The sequence below is a fragment of the Labeo rohita genome, chromosome 8 (genome assembly GCF_022985175.1).
Source record: "Labeo rohita strain BAU-BD-2019 chromosome 8, IGBB_LRoh.1.0, whole genome shotgun sequence".
NCBI classification, from domain to species: domain Eukaryota; kingdom Metazoa; phylum Chordata; class Actinopteri; order Cypriniformes; family Cyprinidae; genus Labeo; species Labeo rohita.
The window spans coordinates 22,779,390-22,803,115 of NC_066876.1; the positions used below are offsets into that span (position 1 = coordinate 22,779,390).

The 23,726-nt window shown below is 36.6% G+C and overlaps 1 protein-coding gene across 1 annotated transcript in view; it reads right to left on the bottom strand.

Moving 5' to 3' along the window:
* The window catches only part of nfic (nuclear factor I/C), a 121,563-nt gene that overhangs the window by 18,354 nt on the left and 79,483 nt on the right, over nucleotides 1-23,726 (bottom strand). Inside the window, 9 exon segments of the mRNA XM_051117666.1 lie at nucleotides 1,307-1,392; nucleotides 3,524-3,625; nucleotides 3,628-3,682; nucleotides 8,786-8,818; nucleotides 9,211-9,395; nucleotides 11,619-11,729; nucleotides 16,170-16,294; nucleotides 19,178-19,301; nucleotides 21,368-21,442. Coding sequence (XP_050973623.1) covers nucleotides 1,307-1,392; nucleotides 3,524-3,625; nucleotides 3,628-3,682; nucleotides 8,786-8,818; nucleotides 9,211-9,395; nucleotides 11,619-11,729; nucleotides 16,170-16,294; nucleotides 19,178-19,301; nucleotides 21,368-21,442 — 896 coding nt within the window.

The window sequence follows — 23,726 nt, forward strand, 5'->3', positions numbered from 1 at the left end:
AGATCCATGTTTTCACACTGAGGACAATTGAGGGACTCAAACACAACTATTAAAAAAGGTTCAAACATTCACTGATGCTCCAGAAGGAAACACAATGCATTAAGAGCCAGGGGGTGAAAACCATTGAATAGGATGAAGTTGTCCGAATTTTTTTCTTATTTTGTTGAAATATATATTTTTTTTCCCATTTAGTACTGCCCTTCAGAAGCAACAGAAGATACCTGCATGTTTCCCGGAAGACAAATTAAGTACAATTTACCTTGATCTGTGAAAGTTTTCACCCCCATCTTCATACTGTTCAAAAGTTTTCACCTACAGCGCTTAATGCTTCCTTCTGGATATATGGAAATATGCAAAAAAATGCTGGAAAACCAAAGAATCGGCAGGACACGGAGGATTTTTTGAAGAACAGTGCTCAGTTTAGCTGTTTAGAACAAACAAGGGACTCATGAACAACCATCACAAAACAAAACAAAACAAAACAAAAAAAAACAGTCGTAGATCATCCAGGTTACCACACACAGTATTAAAAACCAAAGGTTCCCAAACTTTTGAAGGTTATTTTAATAATTTTAGCTATTTTTTGTCTTGTGGACTATATGTAAACATCTTTTATGTAAAATAGCTTACTCAGGACAGTACTAAATAAAAAATAAAATGCATTTTATATGATCTCTTAAAATTATTCACATTTTTACAGATTCTGCAAGGGGTTGCCAAACTTTCGCAGTGTATAATATAGTATATATTTTTATAAAATATTTTCTGAAAACAAATATTAATATTACATTATTTTATTTTAATTTTTTTTAAAAAAAAAAAAAAAGAAAAAATGTTAAATAATTCCTCAAACATTCCATGAATTACCCATATATTGGTTAAGGTGTTGTATCTACATTGGCTCTATATTTAATGTGAAAGACTACATTTCATTTGGCAGCTGAGGGTCCAGCGGTAGATTCTGTATCTGCTCATTTCTGATCTATAATTGAACACAGAAGGCTTGGGTCTCTCAGAGGGTCCAGACTAGCGCTGCTGTAGTGTTTCCTCAGGGCACTGGGGTTCAAGGGAAATTTTCAAGCACTGCTTGAAATCAAGATTGAATTTTTAACATTTTCATGGTGGTTAGGTTTCTGCGAGCTATCAAGAAAAAGCCAAAGTTTTCAGTAGTTAAAATGCAGTTATTCAGTTTAGTCTATAATGAGCATTACAATTTCATTTGAGGTGTGTGTGTGTGTGTTTGAGGGTGGATGATCTGTGAGTTTGTGTGTGAATAAAATGTATATATAGGTTTGTGTTGTGATACCTGTGCCTGATACAGACTGCCAGTGTCTCGAGAACCAATTCCTACGAAGGGGCGGTTGGCAGGTGGCGTCCCGGGAGCAGAGTATGCTGAAAGAAAGTGAGCAATTGGGATTGAAATGAGACAATAAAGTTGTGAGAGCATCAAAAAGATGAGAAATCCTCAACATTATACAAACATCTGTAAGGTACAAAGTGCGATCAGTTTCAAAATCTAGTTCCTGGTGGATTTAGTGTTTAAATCACACAACTTAATATTACTATACTCAGTAGCAGGGATGTAACGATATCATCAGTATTGTGATATTGCGATAGCAAAACTGTCTTGATATTATCGTGGTCACATGATGAAATGAAATGATAGGCAAAAACTGTAGTTTTTATTTTTTTTATGTTCTTATTCGAACATAAAAGGTCTTTAAAGTTGCATTTTGGACCATTATGCTTTGACTATCAGTATTTGTGCTAAAAAATGAGCTAAAAATGAAAGCGCACACATTGTTGAGGCGGTCAGCTCATGATTCGGCATTTTCCACACCTCAGAACGTCTCAGTTCGCAGTGAACGAATCCAGTGAACTCGTATACTGCGTGTGCTATGAGTTTACCGCACGTTTGGGAACTCAACAGCCACCAGTTATGATTTATTTTAGTGGCGGATGATTACAGCTTTTCACTAGATTTGCAGTGAGATACGTTTTTGTAAGCCTGTTTTCACTGAAGCTGGAGTTTTCCTTCAAAATAAAAGCTCTACTGCCAAATCCGTCAAACTAAAAGCTTAAAAGTGCAGTATGAATTGCCGACAGTTAGCGGTTTAAATGGGTAACGTTACTGCAGTCCAAATTCAAAATGTCTCTTTCAAGTGTAGAAATTAGGAAAGTAGTATAGTAAATTTCTCTACTGCATTGTACAGCAAAAACAATGTATCTATAAAATATAAATTTCATTTATTTTACAGTGCAATTTTTTTATGATATATGCCTATTACTGTCATTTCTGTTGCTATTATTCACAAGTGTGAATGTAATTTAGACTGAGACTGTATATCACAAATAAAAAGAGGGTTGAGTCCCCTGTAGTTCAGGTTCATGTCAATTCATTTTTTTTTCTGACTTAGGTTTACTTAATTAAGAACATGGATTGGAGCTCTGAATGTTGAACTCTCATAGTGCATTAAATAGAATAAATTTTTTTTTAAATATTGCAATAAATAGTATATTGTAGATTTTATCGTATCATGAGATTTTGGTATCATTACATCCCTACTCAGTAGAGAACTGAAATGCAGTGTGAGCATGTATGGCGTGCATCTGTTTCACACAGACATTGAATTCATGCTGAAATTGGGTCACGGTTTCTGTTTTTGTTACCGTCAGACTGTGTAAATAAATATTCTGGGTGGCGGAGGCTCATTCCATTGTCTGCTTATGTAAATCCAACTCTGTTGTTAGCAAATGTGCGCCTTCCTCTCTAAAAGACCATGTTATCAGCAATTACAGAAGCTGACGTGCATTCTTATGTTTCTTTGGAAATTCTCCTTGTCTTGTTGGTAAATAAAGAACGCACAACATAATCTACGCATCCATCTTTATCAAGCGGGCCTTTGGATAAGCTGACGTGATTACGGGACGTGATTCTAGCTGAATAATCATGTCGAGCATTGAGTCTGACTGTGCGAGATGGCGTATCGAGGCGATTGATCATCGGGGATTCTGCAGCACAGCGGATGGTGAACATATTGAGCCGTTCTCTGCATTAATAATTAAATTAGCATGATTAATGGACAGGGCAGCAAAGCGCTGGCCCATTAAAGCTGATCGACTTGTCAACCAAATGTATCTGTGTTTATACGGTTTACTGATGGAAAGACACTTGGTTTGTTTCTCTAACACTCAAATCAACGTTTTTTTATAGCGTATGTATATATATGCATTTATACGATAAAATGTCATCCATTTAAAAGCAGCCAAGACAACTGTGTGTTGTGTCTTTGTGACTGTGTAAATGGTTTGTGACATGAGCCAGACCACTAACTCTGAGCCAGCCATCTTCATTTGTCGATTAGTTTATTAGGTTTCTTGCTAATTTAATCACTCTAAAAGGTATACTTTACTAAATCCAGGGGTTTAATGTGTGTGTGCTGCTATTTGGTTTTTTTGGCTAAAGGTATGGTGCCCTGTCAGAGGTGGGACAGAGAGGGCGGGGTGCAAGCGTCCCACTTACTGGGGGAGGTGGGTGAGCTGGCAGCTGCGTCTGCAGAGGTGGTGCTGGATTTGGACTCTGGGGGCAGCGTCAGACGGGGCAGGCCGGGGGGTGGTGGGGGGCCAGCATCTGAGAGGAGATGTAGTGACTGGATACCTTCACCTGACCACTGCCATTCAGCTGCAGAGGAAGAGAGGGCAATAGTCAGCCACTGTGGGGAGGGACACCTCACTGCCTCTACACAGCTAACATCACAATACATGCATCTACTGTCTCTGTGTTTGTCTTACTCTCTCTTTAGTTCTGTTTTTGTCCTTCAACGCTAAAATTCTTTAAGATCTCTGCATACTTAGGACTACTAGCTAAATATAATGGTAGATTTTAAAGGTATAGTTCACCCAAAAATGGAAATTCTGTCATTAATTGCTTTCCATCAAGTCGTTCCAAACATGTAAGACCTTCGATCATCTTCGTACATAAATGAAGATATTGTTGCTAAAATCTGACAGCTTTCAGACGGACATAGACAGGAACGCAACTACCACGTTCAAGGCCCAGAAAGGTAGTAAGGAAATCGTTAAAATAGTCCATGTAACGTCCGTGGTTCAACCGTAATATTATGAAGCTACTAGAATACTGTGTCGCTGTATTCTAATGAACGTGCATCGAAGACTGACACAGAAGAGATTGAATAAAATCATTATTTTTGTTTTCTTTGTGCACAAAAAGTATTCTCGTAGCTTCATAAAATTACAGTTGACACATGGACTATTTTAACAATGTTCTTACTACCTTTCTGGGCCTTGAACATGGTAGTTGTGTTGCTCTCTATGCAGATTTCATCAAAAATATCTTAATTTGTGTTCCGAAGATCAATGAACTCTTATGGGTTTGGAATGACAAGAGGGTGAGTAATTAATGACAGAATTTTCATTTTTGGGTGAGCTATCCCTTTAAGATGCATATTTAGGCATATTTAAGACTAAATATCATGGTTGACATCATGGAAGGTTTTAACAGTTCTTTAAAATGTTTAAAATGTAACGCATTTTTGGTGAACTAATGCAGTGTTCCATTCAGTTTAAAAATTGAAATGTCCAACTTTCTACTTGGAATGTGCAATAGAACGCCACATAAAGAATTGAAACTTTTCAAAACTGACACTAATAAAGATATTTAATTGTAAACATTCATTTATATTACATTTATATTATAAATGGCAGACTTACATTGCATTCAAGGTATACAAGGTATTCATCAGTTCATGCATTCCCTTGGAATCAAACCCATGACCTTGGCATTGCCAGCGTCATACTGTATTGTTCGAAGGAATGATTTTAAAATATAAACATTCGCTGTTAAGCTAATGTTTAGAGACAGCTGAGTTAAAAATAGTACAGAATTGATATTTGCACACCTGCAAAACAAATTCTAGTGCAGTATTTTCATTTTGCATTGTTTTCCCATGCATAAGACCAAATCTAATAGGACAACCTGTGGGAATCTAGTGTGAATAGCTCACATCTAACATTGAATGGAACACAGTATTAGTAAATACTTATTTGTTATATTAAAAAAAACTCTAAACTGCATTAGCCTCTCTGCTGCGCCCACCTGCTCTGGATACATTAAAATTCCCTGGAAAACATCAGAGTTAAATTTCAAGACACGCCTGGTTATGTGATCTAAACACAGAGATCATTTTACATTATCATATAACACTTACTTAAAGCAATTTAAGGGTGATTCACTACTGACAAGATAGGCTTTTAATAAAACTTGGCTGTTGCTGAATGAATAGAAAAAAAAATAAAAGGGCTGCGGCACTGCCTTTGGCCAAAAAGAAAGGGAAACTTCAACACCCATAATGCATTGGGCTCAATCCAACTCTTCATGAGTGGAGATGGGTGTAGGTAACATAGAGAAAGGAAACACATTATTGACACTGTAACAATAAAGAAATTGGCAAACTTATACTTTAACAACACTGTTAAATGTAGTCTTTAGCAAATCTCAAAATTAATATCCATTTTTCACAGTAAACATTGTAATGTTGCAATGCCTAAATTCATTTGTAGCATTTAGGAGCTGTTGTAGATTATCAAAGGAGTAGATTTTTTTCCCAAAATACTTAATTTCTTTAGCCAATCAGTTTTTTTTTAAGTGGAAAAAATGACTTGGTATCTGCTGAAACTTTAAAGTCCAGTCACATATCTCCACCTTCTCCTGCCATCAGCAGTTATGCGGGAGAAACAGAGTAACGCTGTGCACACTGTTCTAGCGAACGGCCCATTATGCATCGTTCTATCGTTCTACCCTGGCCGCAAATCCATAAAACCCTCCATCATGCTCTCTTTCTCTCTCAGAGGGTTTGGCTCTCGTTTGCATTCTCGCGGGGGAAAACTGCACACTCACTGCCCTGCACAACAATAGCTGGTGAGTGAGTCAGCGGCATTGTGGGTCGGTGCGGCTGTTCTTTGTGACTGCTTGGCTACGGTCAGACTGCAGTAGGGGGAATTTCAATGAGTCTGCAGAATCGGCGGGGCACGGCTGCCACAGGGCAAGATTCATAAATGTGTCTCTCTCTCTCGCTCTTCCCCCATTTTTGTGCCAACATCAGCAACACCCCTAGACACAGAGATCTCCTCCTTCTTGGCTGTATTTCCTGTTCTCTCGTTCTCTCTGCCTGATGTGGTAATAGCACATGACTCTCCTACAGGCACCCCTGAGGATAAGTCATTCACACTTTGTGTTAGTAGTTTATGTCACTGTCAGAATGAAGCCATCCAGCCAGTGCTAATTCTTGGTTCATGGTCAGAACAAGCAGAATGATAACAGAGCTGCTCACCCCGTTTAGTCAGTCATGTTACTTGGATGACATCCCGGGTCATTATGGATCAGTCATTATGAAAAGAAATAACACTCAAATAAAGTGCTTTATCTATTTTAAATGAACGGCTGTACTGCAAAATGCACCATTAAAAAATTCCACCTACTTCAAAGTAAAAACTTAAGCTCATTTGCTGCCTTCAATTTTTAATTTTCAATGATATTAAAGGATTAATCCACTTTCAAAATAAAAATGTCTTGAGAATTTACTCACCCCCATGTCATCCAAGATGTCATCATGTCTTTCTTTATTCAGTCGCAAAGAAATACATTTTTTTGAGGAAAACATTTCAGAATTTTTCTCCATATAGTGGACTTCAATGGTGCTCAACAGATTGAAGGTTAAAAATGCAGTTTCAGTGCAGCTTCAAAAGGCTCTAAACCTGCGATGTGCATGCGTACTCTGTGCGCTCCGGTTCAAGACAGTTAGGGTATGTCTAAAAACTCCCATCTCATTTTCTCCTTCAACTTCACAATCGTCCTACATCTCTGTTTTACCTTTTTTTGTAAAGGCCATTTGACCTTCTTTGCATGTTCACTTTGTACACACTGGGTTGGTACTTCTGCGGCAATGTAGTATGATTTTGAAGTTGAAGGAGAAAGCATACCCTAAACTGTCTTAAACCGGGGTGCACAGAGTACACATACGCATCGCAGAGTTAGACAAGACGAGCATTTGAGGTTAAAAAGTATATAAATTGTAATTGTTTTTTAGAAAATAATCAGTCATTTCACTAGATAAGTCCCTTGTTTTTTGACTGGAATCGTTTAGAGCCTTTTGAAGCTGCACTGAAACTGCATTTTTAACCTTCAATCTGTTGAACACCATTGAAGTCCACTATATGGAGAAAAATCCTGGAATGTTTTCCTCAAAAAAAAATTCTTTGCAACTGAAAGACATGAATATCATGGATGACATGGGGGTAAGTAAATTATCAGGAATTTTCTGGAAGTAGAGTAATCCTTTAAATTGACTTTAAAAAGTTGAATCTTGTGTAGAAAAAAAACTACATTTGTTTAGTTTATTAGTGTTTTTAAGGTTAACTTTAAAGAATTAGTACATTTCCAGAATAATAAATTGTCATCCAAGATGTTCATGTCTTTCTTCAGTCGAAAAGAAGGTTTTTGAGGAAAGCATTCCAGAATTTTCTCAATGGGGATCAGCGGGTTAAAGGTTCAAACTGCAGTTTCAATGCAGCTTCAAAGGGCTCTACATGATCCCAGTTGAGGAATAAGGGTCTTGTCTAGCGAAACAATCTGTCATTTTTTTAATTAAATAAAATTCATATACTTTTAAAACACAAATGCTTGTCTTGCACTAGCTGTAAACCCAGTGTTTACAAAGTGAACGTGCAAAGAAAGTCAAACGCCCTTAACAAAAAAAGTATGTCAGATAATTTTAAAGTTGGAGGAGAAAATGAGTTGAGAACTGTATGCGTGAAGTCGTGGACATGCATTGCAGAGATTAGCATTTGTGGTTAAAATACATATATACATTTTATACATTATATTTTTTGATGACTGATCATTTTGCTAGATAAGAACCTTATTCCCCAGCTGGGATCATGTAGAGCCAATTGCAATTTGGACCTTCAACCGATTGATCTCCATTGAAGTCCATTATATGGAGAAAAATCCTGGAATGTTTTCCTCAAACCTTAATTTTTTTTCGACTTAAGAAAGAAAGACATGAACATCTTGGATGACATGAGGGTTAGTAAATTATAATCAGAAAATATTTATTCTAGAAGTGAGCTAATACTTTAAGTTGAAACAAGCATGCTCAATTAAATATCTCTCAAAATTCAAATACGTTTGAGTGGTGCTTTTGAACGGGTGCAGCCCAAACTGATAAGTTACATACCCAGCCGAATTGGTTTTCATCGGCTCAGGGCAACACAGGCACTGAGGAACTGTCGTCTGTGAGTATTTGTGAAGGAAACAGAGCTGATGGACGCTCGTGTTTAGACTACAGGTCGTTTTAACGGAAAGGGTGAAATCTGACCGTGTCGAGGCTGCATGCTTCTACAAGACAGCGGTCAGCTCTATTTGGCTCAGATTACATGGGCTACGATCCATGTAGGGCACATGATGGCATATTTATCTGTCTCTTTTTCACTCTGTCTCACACTTGCGCACACACAAATACATACTGCAGATGCAGGAAGCAAGCAGTCAATCTCCTAATTCATCCTTTCTGCTATAATTTAAAGGGGTCATAACATGGATTTATTATTATTTAATTGTCTCCCTGAGGTCCACTAATGTTCTGATAAATTCTGCTGTTTTACATTTACTCTCTTTCTGGCCTGAATTATTAAATGATACTCTTTTTTTATTTTGATTATATAGGGGTAATTTCTCAAAAGGAAAATTCTGTCATTATTTACTCACCCCTGTGTTGTTCCAAACCGGCATGACTTTCCTCTGATTAACACAAAAGAAGATATTTAATGAAAAATATTGGAATGACATGAGGCTGAGTAAATGATGGCATTTTTTATTTTTGGGTGAACTGTCCCTTTAAGAGCATGTCTGGAATTCAGATTTGCTGTTTTATCCCATAGTTTTTAACTGTCATGGAAAACATGAACCCCTTTATATACATATTCAACTCATTTTTTAATTTGGCATACTAACAAATCCAGTGTTGAATCTGAATATACACGGCAGGCTCAGAGCTGTGCTTGGCTCACATATGGGACCATATGGGGTCCTACCCAAATTATGGCTGCTCATCTGTGATTGTTAGAGTGTGAATGAAAGCTGAAATCTATATAAAAGTGCGTCAGCATGCTCAATGGGATAGATGATCTTACCGGGCTGGGCTGTTGATTGGACGGGTCACAGGCCAGAGAGACAAGATCCTTGAGCGGGTCTTGAGAGCTGAGGTGAGGGGGGTACCGGATGGCCGTGTGCGGGAAGTAGGTGGAGGCAGTCTGGGGGAGAATGGGAGCGCCAGGGAAGTGCAGAGACGAGGAGGGATGTGGACTCCGAGAAATACCTGAAAGACACAATAATATTATGCATTATTTACTGGACAGCCAATATGGTGGTTTTACTTGTTTTTAAAGGGATAGTTCACCCAAAAATGAAAATTCTGTCATTAATAATTCACCCTCATGTCGTTCCAAACCTATAAGACCTTCGTTCATCTTCAGAACACTTTGAAATTGAGACCCTTCAAATGTTCCCAGGTCCAGAAATGTAGCAAGGACAGCAATGGTGGACACAATGGTGGCCAAGAGTTGTTGAAAAAAGTTGTTATTTTTGTTTTCTTTGCGCACACAAAGTATTCTTGTAGCTTTGTAAAATTACGGTTGAACCCCTGATGTCACATGGACTATGTTTCTCGACCTAGGAACATTTCAGTTGCGTTGCTGTCTATGAAGAGTCAGAAAACTCTTGGATTTCATCAAAAATATCTTAATTTGTGTTCTGAAGATGAATGAAGGTCTTACTGGTTTGGAACAACATGAGGGTGACAGAATTTTTTTTTTTTAGAAGTTTTTGGGTGAACTATCATTTTAAGTTATTTTTAGCCCCTGATAACTGTATGAAAAAGAGCAGCATGAACATTCATTAAAATATTTTTTGTGTTTTTAATGTTTGACAGAAAAAAAGTCATATAGGTTTAAAAATCTTTTAAAAGAAAATGAAATAATAAAATTAATATTATTACATTAATATTTTCAACACTGAACCATATCAGCATATTAGAATGATTTCTGAAGTATCACGTGACACTGAATCCTGAAGTAATGGCTGGTGAAAATCCAGCTTTGCCCTAACATAAACAAATTATATTTAAACATTTATTACAATAGAAAACAAATGTTTCACAATATTACTCTTTTCTGCTTATTTAAAAAAAAAAGAATCTTATCAACCACAAACATTTGAACACTAGTCTACCTGTATATAAACAAACAATAACGCTCACCCTTTGCAGTGACACATCTGATAAAGCTGTCTACTGTATAGCCAGCATCTTAATTAAAGAGCTCTTTGTTGAGTTGTCACATCCCTGTCATATTTAACCATCATAGCTCTCTACAGAACACTTTGCATGCTGTACCACATTTGGCAAAGCCCAGCAGAGGTAATATCGGCTTGATGTTACAGTGCAGGCAGCATATGGCTGACACGCTCCACCAATTCATCTGAACAGCCAGGCTAATTGTTAGAGCATAACTCAGCCAGCTGTGAGACTCCGGAGACGACAGATCACTGTACTACTATAAGAAATGACCTGACAGTATTCTCGTCTCAGCTCAAAGAAAACGTGAACGATTTTGTGCATGTTTCATATGTCTCACCAGCCTCTTACAATCACAGATGGAAAAAAACAAGTCCCTGCCCTGAATTTTTTTCTTTCGTTAATCTATTTCATGCAAATGTGTGTCGCAATAAGGAGGAAAAAAATCTGTTGCCATTTACTTTAATGCACAATCCTGGCCATATTATGAACAATTCATAATATTCCCAAGGAAAAAAATGGTTTGACTTTATAATATTTCATCAAAATGTAATAACTTGCCCTGAAACAACTCGCTTTTTTCTGCTGACATCACATAAGCCACAACATTTTTTCTTGTTCACTTCACATTTGTGACCCTGGACCACAAAACCAGTCTTAAGTAGCACGAGCCAACAATACATTGTATGGGTCAAAATTATTGATTTTTCTTTTATGCCAAAAATCATTAGGATATTAAGTAAAGATCATGTTCCAAGAAGATATTCTGTAAATTTCCTGTAAATATATCAAAACTTAATTTGTAATTAGTAATATGCATTGCTAAGAACTTCATTTGGACAACTTTACAGGCGTTTTTCTCAATATTTTGCACCCTCAGATTCCAGATTTTCAAATAGTTATATCTCAGCCAAATATTGTCGTATCCTAATAAATATCCATACATCAATGGAAAGCTTATTTATTCAGCTTTCAGGTCATGTATATATCTCAATTTAAAAGAACTGACCCTCATGACTGGTTTTGTGGTCCAGGGTCACATTTAAGCTTTCAAAATATGTTGCGAATTACAAAACATGTTGATTTTTAACAGGGCCTTATATAAGTTGGGTCTACATTATATAACGTTATTAGCAGAGACGGTTTGGATAACTGAACACAAAAATTGGAAACTGCCTATTTGTTTGTGTGTGGAGGCCTGTGATGACAGAACAGGCAGATATATGCACGTGTGTGTTGTCCCCTCACCGCTGTGCACTGCAATGACAGGTCTGTGGTGCTGTGTGAAGCCGAGACGTGGAGAGCTCTCCTGAGGAGATGGACTATCCATCTCTGTCTTCTTAACTGTAGGGGAGATTCCTGTGTGAAACAGAGAGAAAAGTAGAGAGAGATGGAGGAGGGGGAGGAGAGATTGTGCGCGTTTCGCTTATACGGAATACTGCAAATTCAGCTCCATTGTTCTATACAAGGACAAACTTTTCTGAGTCTAAAGGAAAGCTTAGTCAGCTAATTAATGAGCACTGCGTGGTCACTCTCGATGCTTCTGTCAGGTCACCGCAGATGATTCTAGTTACCGCAGCTGACCACAAGGTGGCGCAGTGCGATGAGACAACCGGAGTTTTAACAGTGCTGCAGCGCAATGCAGAAAGTGCACTCTCTCCTTGCGGCCAGACCAGTGGGATTATGGGAAAATATGTCTGTAGCTGACGATCTGCGCCGGTTATTTAAGGTCAAAGCAAGATACAGTCTCCATATGGATGTCAGAGTGATCTATTTAGAACCTTACCAATATGGAAGCTCTTCCTAATAAGTGAATCATATAAGTTTCCAGAAACTCCTTTGTTTTTAAAGCAGTGGAGATCTTCAGTCAACAATTTTAGGATGTCATTTAAACAGACAGTTCACCCAAAAATGAAAATTCTGTCATCATTTACTCCCCCTCATGTCACTGCAAAACCAGTTCGACTTACTTTCTTCTGTGGAACACATTTGTATATTTGATCCCAACACTGAAAGTCAATGGGGTCCCGACGGTCTTTAAAATTTCTTCTTTTATGCTCCGCAGATAAAAAAAGTCAAACAGGTTTGGAATTACATGAGGGTGAGTAATGATGACAGGATTTCAATTTTGGAGTGAAATACACCTTGAGGGACACAAATCATTAATGGAAACAGCTCCTCTCCCAAACGCCACATTTTAACCTTTAGCTCTTTAATCCATAGGTGCACGAGACAAGAGCAATCAGCTAGGGGATTGTTAAAAAGAAACTCATTAGGAATGTCTAGACAGGAAGTTAGGTGGGCAGGGTCGGTCCACCGCAGGGGGGGGGTTCAGCTGTGCGTACAGTGATGGGATTTGCCCTGGAGGCTGATATGGGAGTGTAGTGTTGCTGCTTCATTCACAGTGATGGATTTCAGATTCCTGCTGGTTATGGATCAGTGGGGAGGGGTGAAGCAGGTCTCCTGGGATCTTAAGCAACAGTTTTGCCTGCAGGGTTAATGGATATTCACAAGGGTGTGACAGAAGTCAGATGTTATGCAAGGCCTGAAACGGCAACTCAGCACCTTTGTAATCTCACAGTAAACTCTGAAGGTTTTAGGCTGCTCTGCCCTAGTGAAAAATAAATATACTAAAATGTACTTAAAATACATTTATTTCATGCTACGAATACTACAAATACATTTATATATTGCATATGCACTTACTAAAAATGCCATTCATGTGTATTTTTAGTATACTAAACTGGTATATTTAAAATATGTTAAATTGGAACAACTAATTTTGTATATAATGCATTTTAATTGTGCAGAAGTCCAACTTAAGATATACTTAAGTTTATTAGATTGAGCGAAAGTGGAACTATTGCAAGTATACTTAAGGTACACTTTAAATATTTTGCATTTAAAGACCAATATTAAATAAAGATCACACAATCCTCGTCCAATAGTGACATTAGAACATATTTTTAGGCTTAATATTAAGAAATGTGCATTATGCACAAGTAATACTCCAAATAAAGTTTAATTGATGCTACAAATTTGAAATCTTTTTGCTCATGAATAAATTTTAAATTGTATGACTTGCATGCATGCAAATGAATTTTAAATGTACATATCTTTTCATTTAGGGCATTTTAGCTCTGTTTCAAATTGAGCTGCCTTGCCACCTACTTCCTACACAACACTGTCATAGAACCAAATTTTTGTTAGCCTGTTGCTAAGCTAATGCCACAACACCATTAATAAACAAAAATGCTTAAAAATGGATAAAATAAACAATGGGTAAAGAAAATGGGTAACATACACTATACACAATACACTAACATTTGACTAACACTGACGACTGAAGTAATGGCTGATGAAAATTCCATTTTACCATCTCAGGAATAAATTACATTTTAAATAGAAAAAAGTATTTTAAAATAATAATTCAAATAAACAGCGGTCTTGTCGGGAGGCTACAGTATGTTACCTTAAAATGCTCTCTTCATAGGCAGCTTACTAGATTTTAAAGCAGAGGTGTCCAACGAACTCTAATTTTACATATGTGACCCTGGTCCACAAAACCAGGCAGAATGGTCCATTTTTTGGTGATGATTTATACATCATCTTAAAGCTGAATAAATAAGCTTTCCATTGATGTATGTTGTTTTAAAATATGACAGTATTTGGCTAAGATACAATATTTGAAAATCTGGAATCTAAAGGGTGCAAAAAAATCAAAATATTGAGAAAATCTGCTTTAATGTTGTCCAAATGAAGTTTTTAGCAATGCATATTACTAATCAAAAATTAGGTTTTGATATATTTACGGTAGGAAATTTACAAAATATCTTTATAGAATATGATCTTTACTTAATATCCTACTGATTTTTGGCATAAAAGAAAAATTGATAATTTTGACCCATACAGTGTATTTTTGGCTATTGCTACAAATATACCCATGCTCCTCAAGACTGGTTTTATGGTCCAAGGTCACATATTATTAACAGCACACTATGCAAGAAAACGCATCTCCAAAAGTACTTCAGTACAAACAATAAACATCAACACTGCATGTACATCTACAAACCGCACATATCCTTTTATGCTCCCACAAACTGAACTCTCCCTACACAGATTGCTCACTGAACTTCCCCTTATACAAAAGAGGTGGATTACAGTATGGTTTTTATACCTACTGTTTGCCCTACTTTATCTGAAATTAGCAGAGCTGCTTCAGCATAAAAACAGCTGTCTAAAATGGTTTTATAAGATAACGTATTTTATAAGATATAACGTGTATATACGCTGGGTTGATGGCTGTCAAAACCCCTCAGGTGTTCATAGCATCAAAGGCAGTGATTCTTCATACCTTCTTCATTCATTAGTTATGCTTTAGGATCAGGAGTGATTCTGATAAGCACTGTCACACTTGAGCTGTATTTCTACCATATCACTCTATAAATCAAAATGCCTCTGAAACAAAACCACAAATTTGCATTTTGAGCACAGCAGTTAACCAGCCAACCCAGTTATTCTAGTCGTAAATGTCATTTACTTAGAAACGCTTCATGAAGATCCCAAGCAATTAAAAGTATAACGGAATAAAATTCTATTTGCAGAGAAGCAGACAACTGAAGGTCAAAGGTCAAACGCTTGACTATAACCAAACAGTAGGTCCATCTCAGTTTGAAAATACAGCAAAGTTTCTGCTCCAAGGTACAGTACAGTACAGCGTGCAGTGCTGCTTTCTGCAGACTTTCACAAAAACGAGACTTCATGAATTAATTAGGATTTGGCACTACGTTAAGGAAATTCAAATCCGAGTCCAGTCTAAGCTTGTGATTTTAGACTTCCTCTACTGCAGCTGAAAACCTGATATGTTTGTCATTCATCTGAATGTGCTTCAAAATGAGACCCACAATCATTATATGGAGATGAAAATCTCCATGCACAATAGGCACCCACTAGTCAACAAATCAATTAGTTCTACCACTATTCATCGCTTTGGATCTGTGTCAGCTAGATCATGTCACTTCAGTTCCACCTGTACACTACAGTGACAGCAGAAAAGTGATTTGTCTACAAATTATGTGTATTTCTGCATCATTATGTTTGTTGGAAATCTGTTAAGGCCAAATATTTTGGACATTTTTGAACCCAAGAACACCATTGACCAGTGTTGTTATTTTTAACAAAAACTATAACTAAAACTATTATTAAACTAGAAAAACTATTAAAAAAATGTTAATTTATTATGTATAATATTATTACAAATATTTAAACTATTCAAGATCTGTAATTAAAACAAATATGAAATAGAATACAAATAGTAGTTAAAAAAGCTTGAAGCTAAATTGAAATATTTAAAATAACAAAAACTAATATAAATTACAAACGCACATAAAATTAAAACGAAAATTTAAAAAATGTAAAATGTACATTATAATATTACAGTATATTAAGATAAATTATTTAAAAAGTAAGTAAAAAATAATTTATTATAATAAAAAATTAAAAAAAATGCACAAGAGGAACTTTATTATGGGTGGTGTGGTGTAGAGGTCAAGGATAAAGGGAACTGGAAGGTTGCTGGTACAATCAATATAAGCCACCATTGTGGCTTATCCCAGGTTGCTCCAGAGGGATTGTCCTTATAATAAGTTCATGGCCCAGTTCTAAAGTTATTGCCCAATAAGTTCACGAAATACAGAAAACCTTTGATAAAATCAATGCAAATGGGCCTTTTCACTTCCATTTGCAACTCTGTACTTCTATGTTAAAATGTTGTATCATAAGATTAACCACAAGACTCACCTCCTTCCATCTCCTCTTGCCAGTTGCGTGAACTGCTGGCAGGTGAGTTGGGAGAGGTGTAGTACTCGCCCCCTGGGCTGGTGTCTATATCGTCCTCCATCGATCCTGACTTGTGTCTCTTACTTCTGTGTGAGTAAAAAAGGAGAAAGAGAAGGAAAAAAATGAATGATTGAGCAAAGCATTGTTTAGTCAAACCTTATTTCTCACACAGACAAACAAACGCTCTCGCAAATTGTCTGGACGTGCCTTATGGATGTTCTTTTGGACTTGGTTTTCCCAGGCGCTCAGCTACGACGAGGAGTTTGCCAACAATCACCTTTTGTTTTAGCTTCGCAGTGCGTTTAATGGAAAAAAAGCGCATTAATCAGGACTGAGGCTTTGGCTAACCGCAAAAGTAAATAAATCAAATAAACTGCCCTCAGCAGACCTGAGTGAGGGTCCGTGTTCTTTCACAATCACTCATTTTTCCCAGGTGCATGTAAGGATGTAGTTTTGTGATGTTTTTATTCGGCTTTGTGTATCGCCTGGGGTGGTTTTTGCCGTGACGCACACATGACAAATCTTATTGTCACCGAGGTGTACAGGTGTCTTGAGCTCAAAATGCCTCGGGCTCCCTCTGTCTAATTCAGCCAATACAGAGAAAGTTAACAGCCTACATTTATCACGGGGAGACGCTGACAGGTACATTTAAAACTCTCAAAGCCTTGTCTAACCACCCTGAAATCTCACATGCTCCACAGTTTCAGCCTGGTTTGGATAAATAGGCCAAACAAATTCTGGTTTGAACCAATCAACAACTGCTGCAGGCTGTTGCATTCATGGCAACACAATGGACCACCAAACTCAAAAACAACAGCTGGCGTACAAACATCTACAATGTAGCCGCTGTTGCTTCTGGTTTTGAGGTACCAAGCCACGACAGCTTTTGTTGGAGTAGAAGTGAAAATGAAATCAAAGTTAACCCTCTCATACATACAGAAACACGTTTCGGCCATTGAATAAAAACATTTAAGGTAATTGCGAGTCTTTATCTCGCAATTCTGACTTTTTCTCTCACAACTGTGTAACATAAACTTGCAATTCCGACTTGTGAGATATAACTTGCAATTGCGAGTTAAAAAGTCAAAATTGCAAAGTCAAAATAGTGGGAGATAAACTCGCAACTGCAAGAAATAGTCAGAATTGCGAGATAAAAACTGCAATTCCGAGTTTATATCTCACAATTCTGAGAAAAATGTCAAAATTGCATGGTATAAATTCGTAATTGAGTTAAAATGAGTCAAAATAGTGGGATATAAACTCGCAACTGTGAGAAATAAACTCAGAATTACAAGGTATAAACTCACAATTCTGAAATTGTTTTCTCAAAATTGCATGATATAAACCCATAATTGTGGGTTATAGAGTCTTATAGTTATAGAGCAGGGGTGGCGAACTCCGGTCCTGGAGAGCCGCAGCCCTGTAGAGTTCAGCTTCAACCCTAATTAAAACTCACCTGCCTGTTGCTTTCTAGTAACCTTTCAGACCTTGATTAGCTTGTTCAGGTGCGTTTGATTAGGGCTGAAGCAAAACTATGCAGGGCTGCAGCTCTCCAGGACCGACGTTCGCCACCCCTGTTATAGAGTCTTTTTTTTTATAGTGACTTTTTTACTCAGAATTTTGTGAGAGAAACTCACAATTGCGAGTTTTAAAGTCAAAATAGTGGGATATAAACTCACAACTGTGAGAAATATAGTCAGAATTGCAAGATAAAAAAATCCCAATTATGACTTTTTTCTCACAAAGTTTGTATCTTGCAGTTATGACTTTATTGCAATTCTGAAAATATATCTTGCAATTCTGACTTTTTTCTCTTGACTTTTTTAAACTTGCAATACTGAGAAATAAAGTCAGAATTGCGAGATATAAACTCTAAATTCTGACTTTTTTTTTCTCAGAATGGCATGATATAAATGTACAACTGCGAGTTTTAAAGTCAAAATAGTAGGATATAAACTTGTCAGAATTGCGAGATAAAAACTCCCAATTATGACATTTTTTCGCAACTGCAAGTTTGTATCTTGTAGTCCTGACTTTTTTATTGCAATTCTAAGTTTATATCTTGCAATTCTGACTTTTTTTTCTCAGATTTGTGAGTTATAAGCTCACAGTTCTGACGTTTTTCTCGGAATTGCATGATATAAACTCATAGTTACGATAATTGAATAGTGAATAGAATAGTGGCATATAAACTTGCAACTGCAAGAAATAGTTAGAATTACGAGATAAAAACCTGCAATTCTGTCTTTTTTTCTCGCAAAAGCGAGTTTGTATCTTGCAATTCTGACTCTTTTCTCAGAATTGTGAGATATAAACTCGCAATTTTGAGTTATAAAGTCAGAATTGCGAGAGATAAAATTCTGACTTTTTTCTCGCAATTCCAAGGTTATAACTCGCAAAAAATTAATAAGTGCAAGATATAACTCAGAATTCTGAGAAAAAAGTCACAACTGTAAGATATAAACTCGTAATTCTGAGAATTGCTTGTTTATTTCTCAGAATATTGAGTTATATCTCACAATTCTGTCTTTAAAATTCACAACTATTTAGTTTAAACTCACAGTTTAGTTTTTACAGTTCTCTCACAGTTCAGATCACAAATCAGACACTGAAAAGAACAATTTGGCAACAACTGTAGGCAATATGGTAAAACTATCTGGTTTACTCCTTAATTAACATCAGACTGAACCACTGGACTGAATCAGAGGATGTTCAAGACTTCATCAAAGCTGGACATGGATGGAGTCCTTATTTCAATTTGAGACAAATGTGCATTGCAGTAAACACATGTGGCTTGATTTTCTTGATTTTTTTTTAAACCTCATACTGTACATACACATGCACACACACACACACACATACAGGTTAGATCTCATCACCAGTCAAAAGCACCTCAAGGACACAGTGCCTTTGACAAAAGGATGTGTGCCTGCTGCAGGCAGATGTGTGGTGGAGACGTGTGTACTGACCCGCTAGAGGAGGTGCTGGGAAGGGTTCTCCTCATTCCCACCCCTGAAGGGTTCAGATCATAAGCAAGATGACCCTGCAGCTCTCCGAGAGAGAAGTTCGGCCCCGTGCCCGTCACCACCGGTGCTGCACACATACAGACATACAGAGGTTAAAATAAGCATATAGCAGTTAACAAAAAATACAAATTTTAAAATGCAATTTATTCCTCTGAAGTTAAAGCTGAATTTTCAGCATCATTACGCCAGTCTTCAGTGTCACATGATCTTTCAGAAATATGCTGATTTGCTGCTTCAAGAAGCATTATTAATGTTGAAAACAGCTGTGCTACTTCATGTTTTTATGTTTTTCCAGCATTCTTTTAAAAGACCAGAATTCTTTAACATTATAAATCTCTTTGCTGTAACTTTTGATCAATTTAATGCATCCTTGCTGAATAAAAATATGAATTTCTTTAAAATAAAATCATCTTACTGACCCCAAACTGTCATAAGGTAGTGTATTTACCATAACACTGACTAAAAAAGTGCCTTGACATGTTTCATAATATCACCATAATATTCTTTGAAACAGCCTGAGGTGTTATGCAAATACAGTGGTAAATGAAAACAGTAATCATTTAGTACCATGGTAGAGAGCTAGCTTTTAATACTTTCACTGTACCGAGGCAATGCCTTATTACTTATTGTATGGGAAAGTAAAAACTATAGTGCACATCCTGATAAATCCCTTAGCACCTTCACATAGGGGAATACTTGGGGTTGAGCTGTGACTTAGTATCTTTACTCACATGGTTAACATTGCTGATTGTTATCTAGTGTACAGTAAACTAGAGTTCTGTAGCACGACTTGTTAAATACTTGCATTATGTGGGTGTAATCTTACACATTCATGTTTAAGCCCACGCGAGGCTTATGAATCTGTGCCACTGCATGTCTGCTTTACCTGAGCTGACCTCTTTCCTAATTTCATTCCATTACTCTGTGTGTGCGTTTGAATGCACAGTAATTGCTCGGGCTTAATGGACAGGCTGTATTGTGTGTGTTCAGTTGTGTCTGAATGTGTTGTATGTAAATACAAAGCGGGAACAATGGGCTTGTTGTTGCGGCACGTACTGTACGACTGTGACCTACAGTATATGAGCACATATTAAATACTGTGTAGGAGTAAAAAAAGGCCTGGTTTGAGCATGTTGATAAAACTGCATAATGCACATTAAGACATTTAATTAGTCTCAAGCTCTTAACATCCATTCGCAATCGATCAATTTGTTTGTAACTTGTTAAACACTGTGATTGCACACAGGTGTGAGGAGTGATACACAGCAGTCTCGCTTATTTGACTCACTTATAAGCCAACTGGGAAGAAGAAAATAATTTCAGCTAAACACAATCAATTACGTTGGACAGACTGGCGGGATTCCTTCCCTTCTAATGAGCAACTGTCAAACCTGACATAAAACAGCTGTGAAATTGACGCTTGCGTTCGCCATGTGGACACAGGCTGTGTGGGAGGTGGGAAGGGACGGATGAGACATGAAGACAAGAAAAAAAAAAAGAAACTGAAACACAAGGATTCACTAAAACGGATCAGACTCCCAGAGACACTTTTAAAGGGGCAGTTCATGTAAAAATGAAAATTCTGTCAACAATTACTCACCCTCACGATGTTTCAAACACGTAAGACCTTCGTTCATCCTCGGAACGCAAATTAAGATACTTCTGATGAAACCTGAGGGCTTTCTGACTCTCCGTAGACATCAGTGGTTCAACCTTAATTTTATGAAGCTACGAGAATACTTTTTGCCAGCAGCACCACACGTATGTGTCGTAAACGTACGTCGAAAAAAGACACGGAAAAGATTAAATTGTTAAATAAAGTTGTTTTTTGTTTTCTTTGTGCACAGAAAGTATTCTTGTAATGTGATAAAATTACGGTTGAACCACTGATGTCACATGGACTATTTTAATGATGTCCTTACTACCTTTCTGGGCCTTGAACGTGTCAGTTGCGATTCTGTCTATGCAGGGTCAGAAAACTCTCGGATTTCATCAAAAATGTCTTAATTTGTGTTCGAAAGATGAACAAAGGTCTCACGGAATGACATGAGGGTGCATAATTAAGGACAGAATTTTTATTTTTAGGTGAACTATCCCTTTAAGTTTTTTATATAAAATACAAAAGCATCTCACTTCTTGATACTTGCACCAGTTCTGTTACATTGAAGACGCCCGAAGTTACGAAGCTCTCTTGAAACTCTGGAGCATCTGTTAAACAAAAGAAAACATGGAATAAATGATGGAACTTTCCAACACAAGGATATCACCAGCATCTCACGCACAAAGAAATTCAATTTAGTTTTCATTTCTAAGTCACTCTGGATAAAAGCATCTACTAAATGAATGAATGTCAAAGTTTTACATAAGCAGAGTTTGTTCAGCCAGTACACATGGATTGGAGTGAATTATGGACAACAGGACGTTTCATATCCAATGTTTTACTCATCAACATTGTCTTTTGAATTAACTACATTTTCTGGTTTTCTCTGAAAATATTGATATATGCGATTAATACAGAATTTCGGAAAGCATAAAAACATAGTTTGGGGACGGCAAGATTTGTAAATATGTTTGAGAAGCCTCTCATGCTAACAAAGGCTGCATATATTTGATCAAAAATGGGCGATTTTTATATTTTAATATATATTTAAATGCAATTTATTCCTGTGATGGCAAAGCTGTATTTTCAACAGCTATTACTACGGTCTTCAGTGTTACATGATCCAGAAATCATTCCAATATGCTGATTATAGTATTTATTTGAAACAGAAATCGTTATAGCAATTCTTGAGCATTTTGCTTGATAAAAATATGAATTCCTTTAAAAAATATATCTTACTTACCACAAACTTTTGAACAGTAAAACACAATTATGACCCTGGACCACAAAACCAGTCTTAAGTAGTAGAGGTATATTTGTAGCAGTAGCCAACAATACATTATGGGTCAGTATGGGTCAAAATTATAGATTTTTTTTTTATGTCAAAAATCATTAGGATGTTAAGTAAAGATCATGTTCTATAAAGATATTCTGTAAATTTCCTACCGTAAATATATCCAAACTTAATATTTGATTAGCAATACACATTGCTAAGAACTTAATTTGGACAACTTTAAAGGCAATTTTTAAAAAATATTTAGATTTTTTTTTGCACCCTCAGATTCCAGATTTTCAGGTACTTGCATCTCAGCCAAATATTGTCATATCCTAACAAACCATACATCAATAGAAAGTTTATTTATTTAAAAAAAAAGGACCCTCATGACTGGTCCCGGGTCACAATTTAATTAGTATTAACATTATATCCAACTGCAAATGAAATTATTCAACCCCCCAGAGACTCCAGAACTTTAGAAATACAAGCTTTTCTGAAGATCCAGGACTTCAAAAATATTGCATCTATAACAGATTACTGGCATATTAAGTGTTAATCTAAATATATAATGTAATATTTTTTCTAGGAGTTCTAGGATGTTTTAATAACACAGCTATGTCATCATTATTCAACCCCTATTCAACATTGCTGGCTTTAGTCACTTATTTCAATGGTGCACAAACAATTAAACCTTTAGAAACTTATTAGAAAACAGAATTAGTTTGAGCTGTGACACCTACATACATTCAGCCCAAGCACGTGCTGAAGTTCGAGTAGCTAATATGACAACAGAACTCTCACAAGTCTATAGAGAAGCTACAGAGAAATATTATATTACTTTAGAAAGTCTAAGGCTATATAAAGATTTCCAAGACATTAAAAGTTCCTAGAGACGCAGCTAGCAGCATTACTCCTTAGCTTAAAATGTGTTGTACCAGAAAATCTTTGAGGGTGTTGAAGAAAAAGCACAATATCATAAAATGTTTGATCAAAACAACTGGGGAAAAACTTGAAATGTACAGCCAAAAATTTTTAAGATGACCAAATGAAAGGTGGAAGAATATTTCAATGCTGAGTATAAGAACACAAGACAAGCATGGCTTTCATGTTTGCCAAATCACCAAGAAGAACATAAAACACTGACTTAAATATGTTTAAATTCATTTAGATAGACCTGTGGAGTTCTGTAAGAATATGAATAAGCAGTATGTCTGGTGCAAAAAAGGCAAAACTTATGAGCAGAAGAACACCATCTCCATCATCAAAAAATGAGGTGGAGGTGGACCTGTTAAGGGGGTGTTTTACTGTTGCAGGAAGTGGAAATCATGACTTGAAGTATCAGGCCATATTGGCAAGAATTGTGATGCCTTTGATGCAAAGAATGAAGCTGATAATCAATGAACTTTCCTGCAGGACAATCATCCTAAAGTATAAATCTAAATCTATTTATGCTTGGCTCAGGGATCAATCATAGAATGTTCTTGAGTGCCCTGTTCAGTCTCCAGATTTAATTCTCATTGAAAATAATTGGTTGAACTTGAAGAAAGCAGTGGCAAAGTAAAAACCAAAGATTATTAGTGATCTGAAAGCTTTTTCAGGCGAGAAATGGGCCAAGA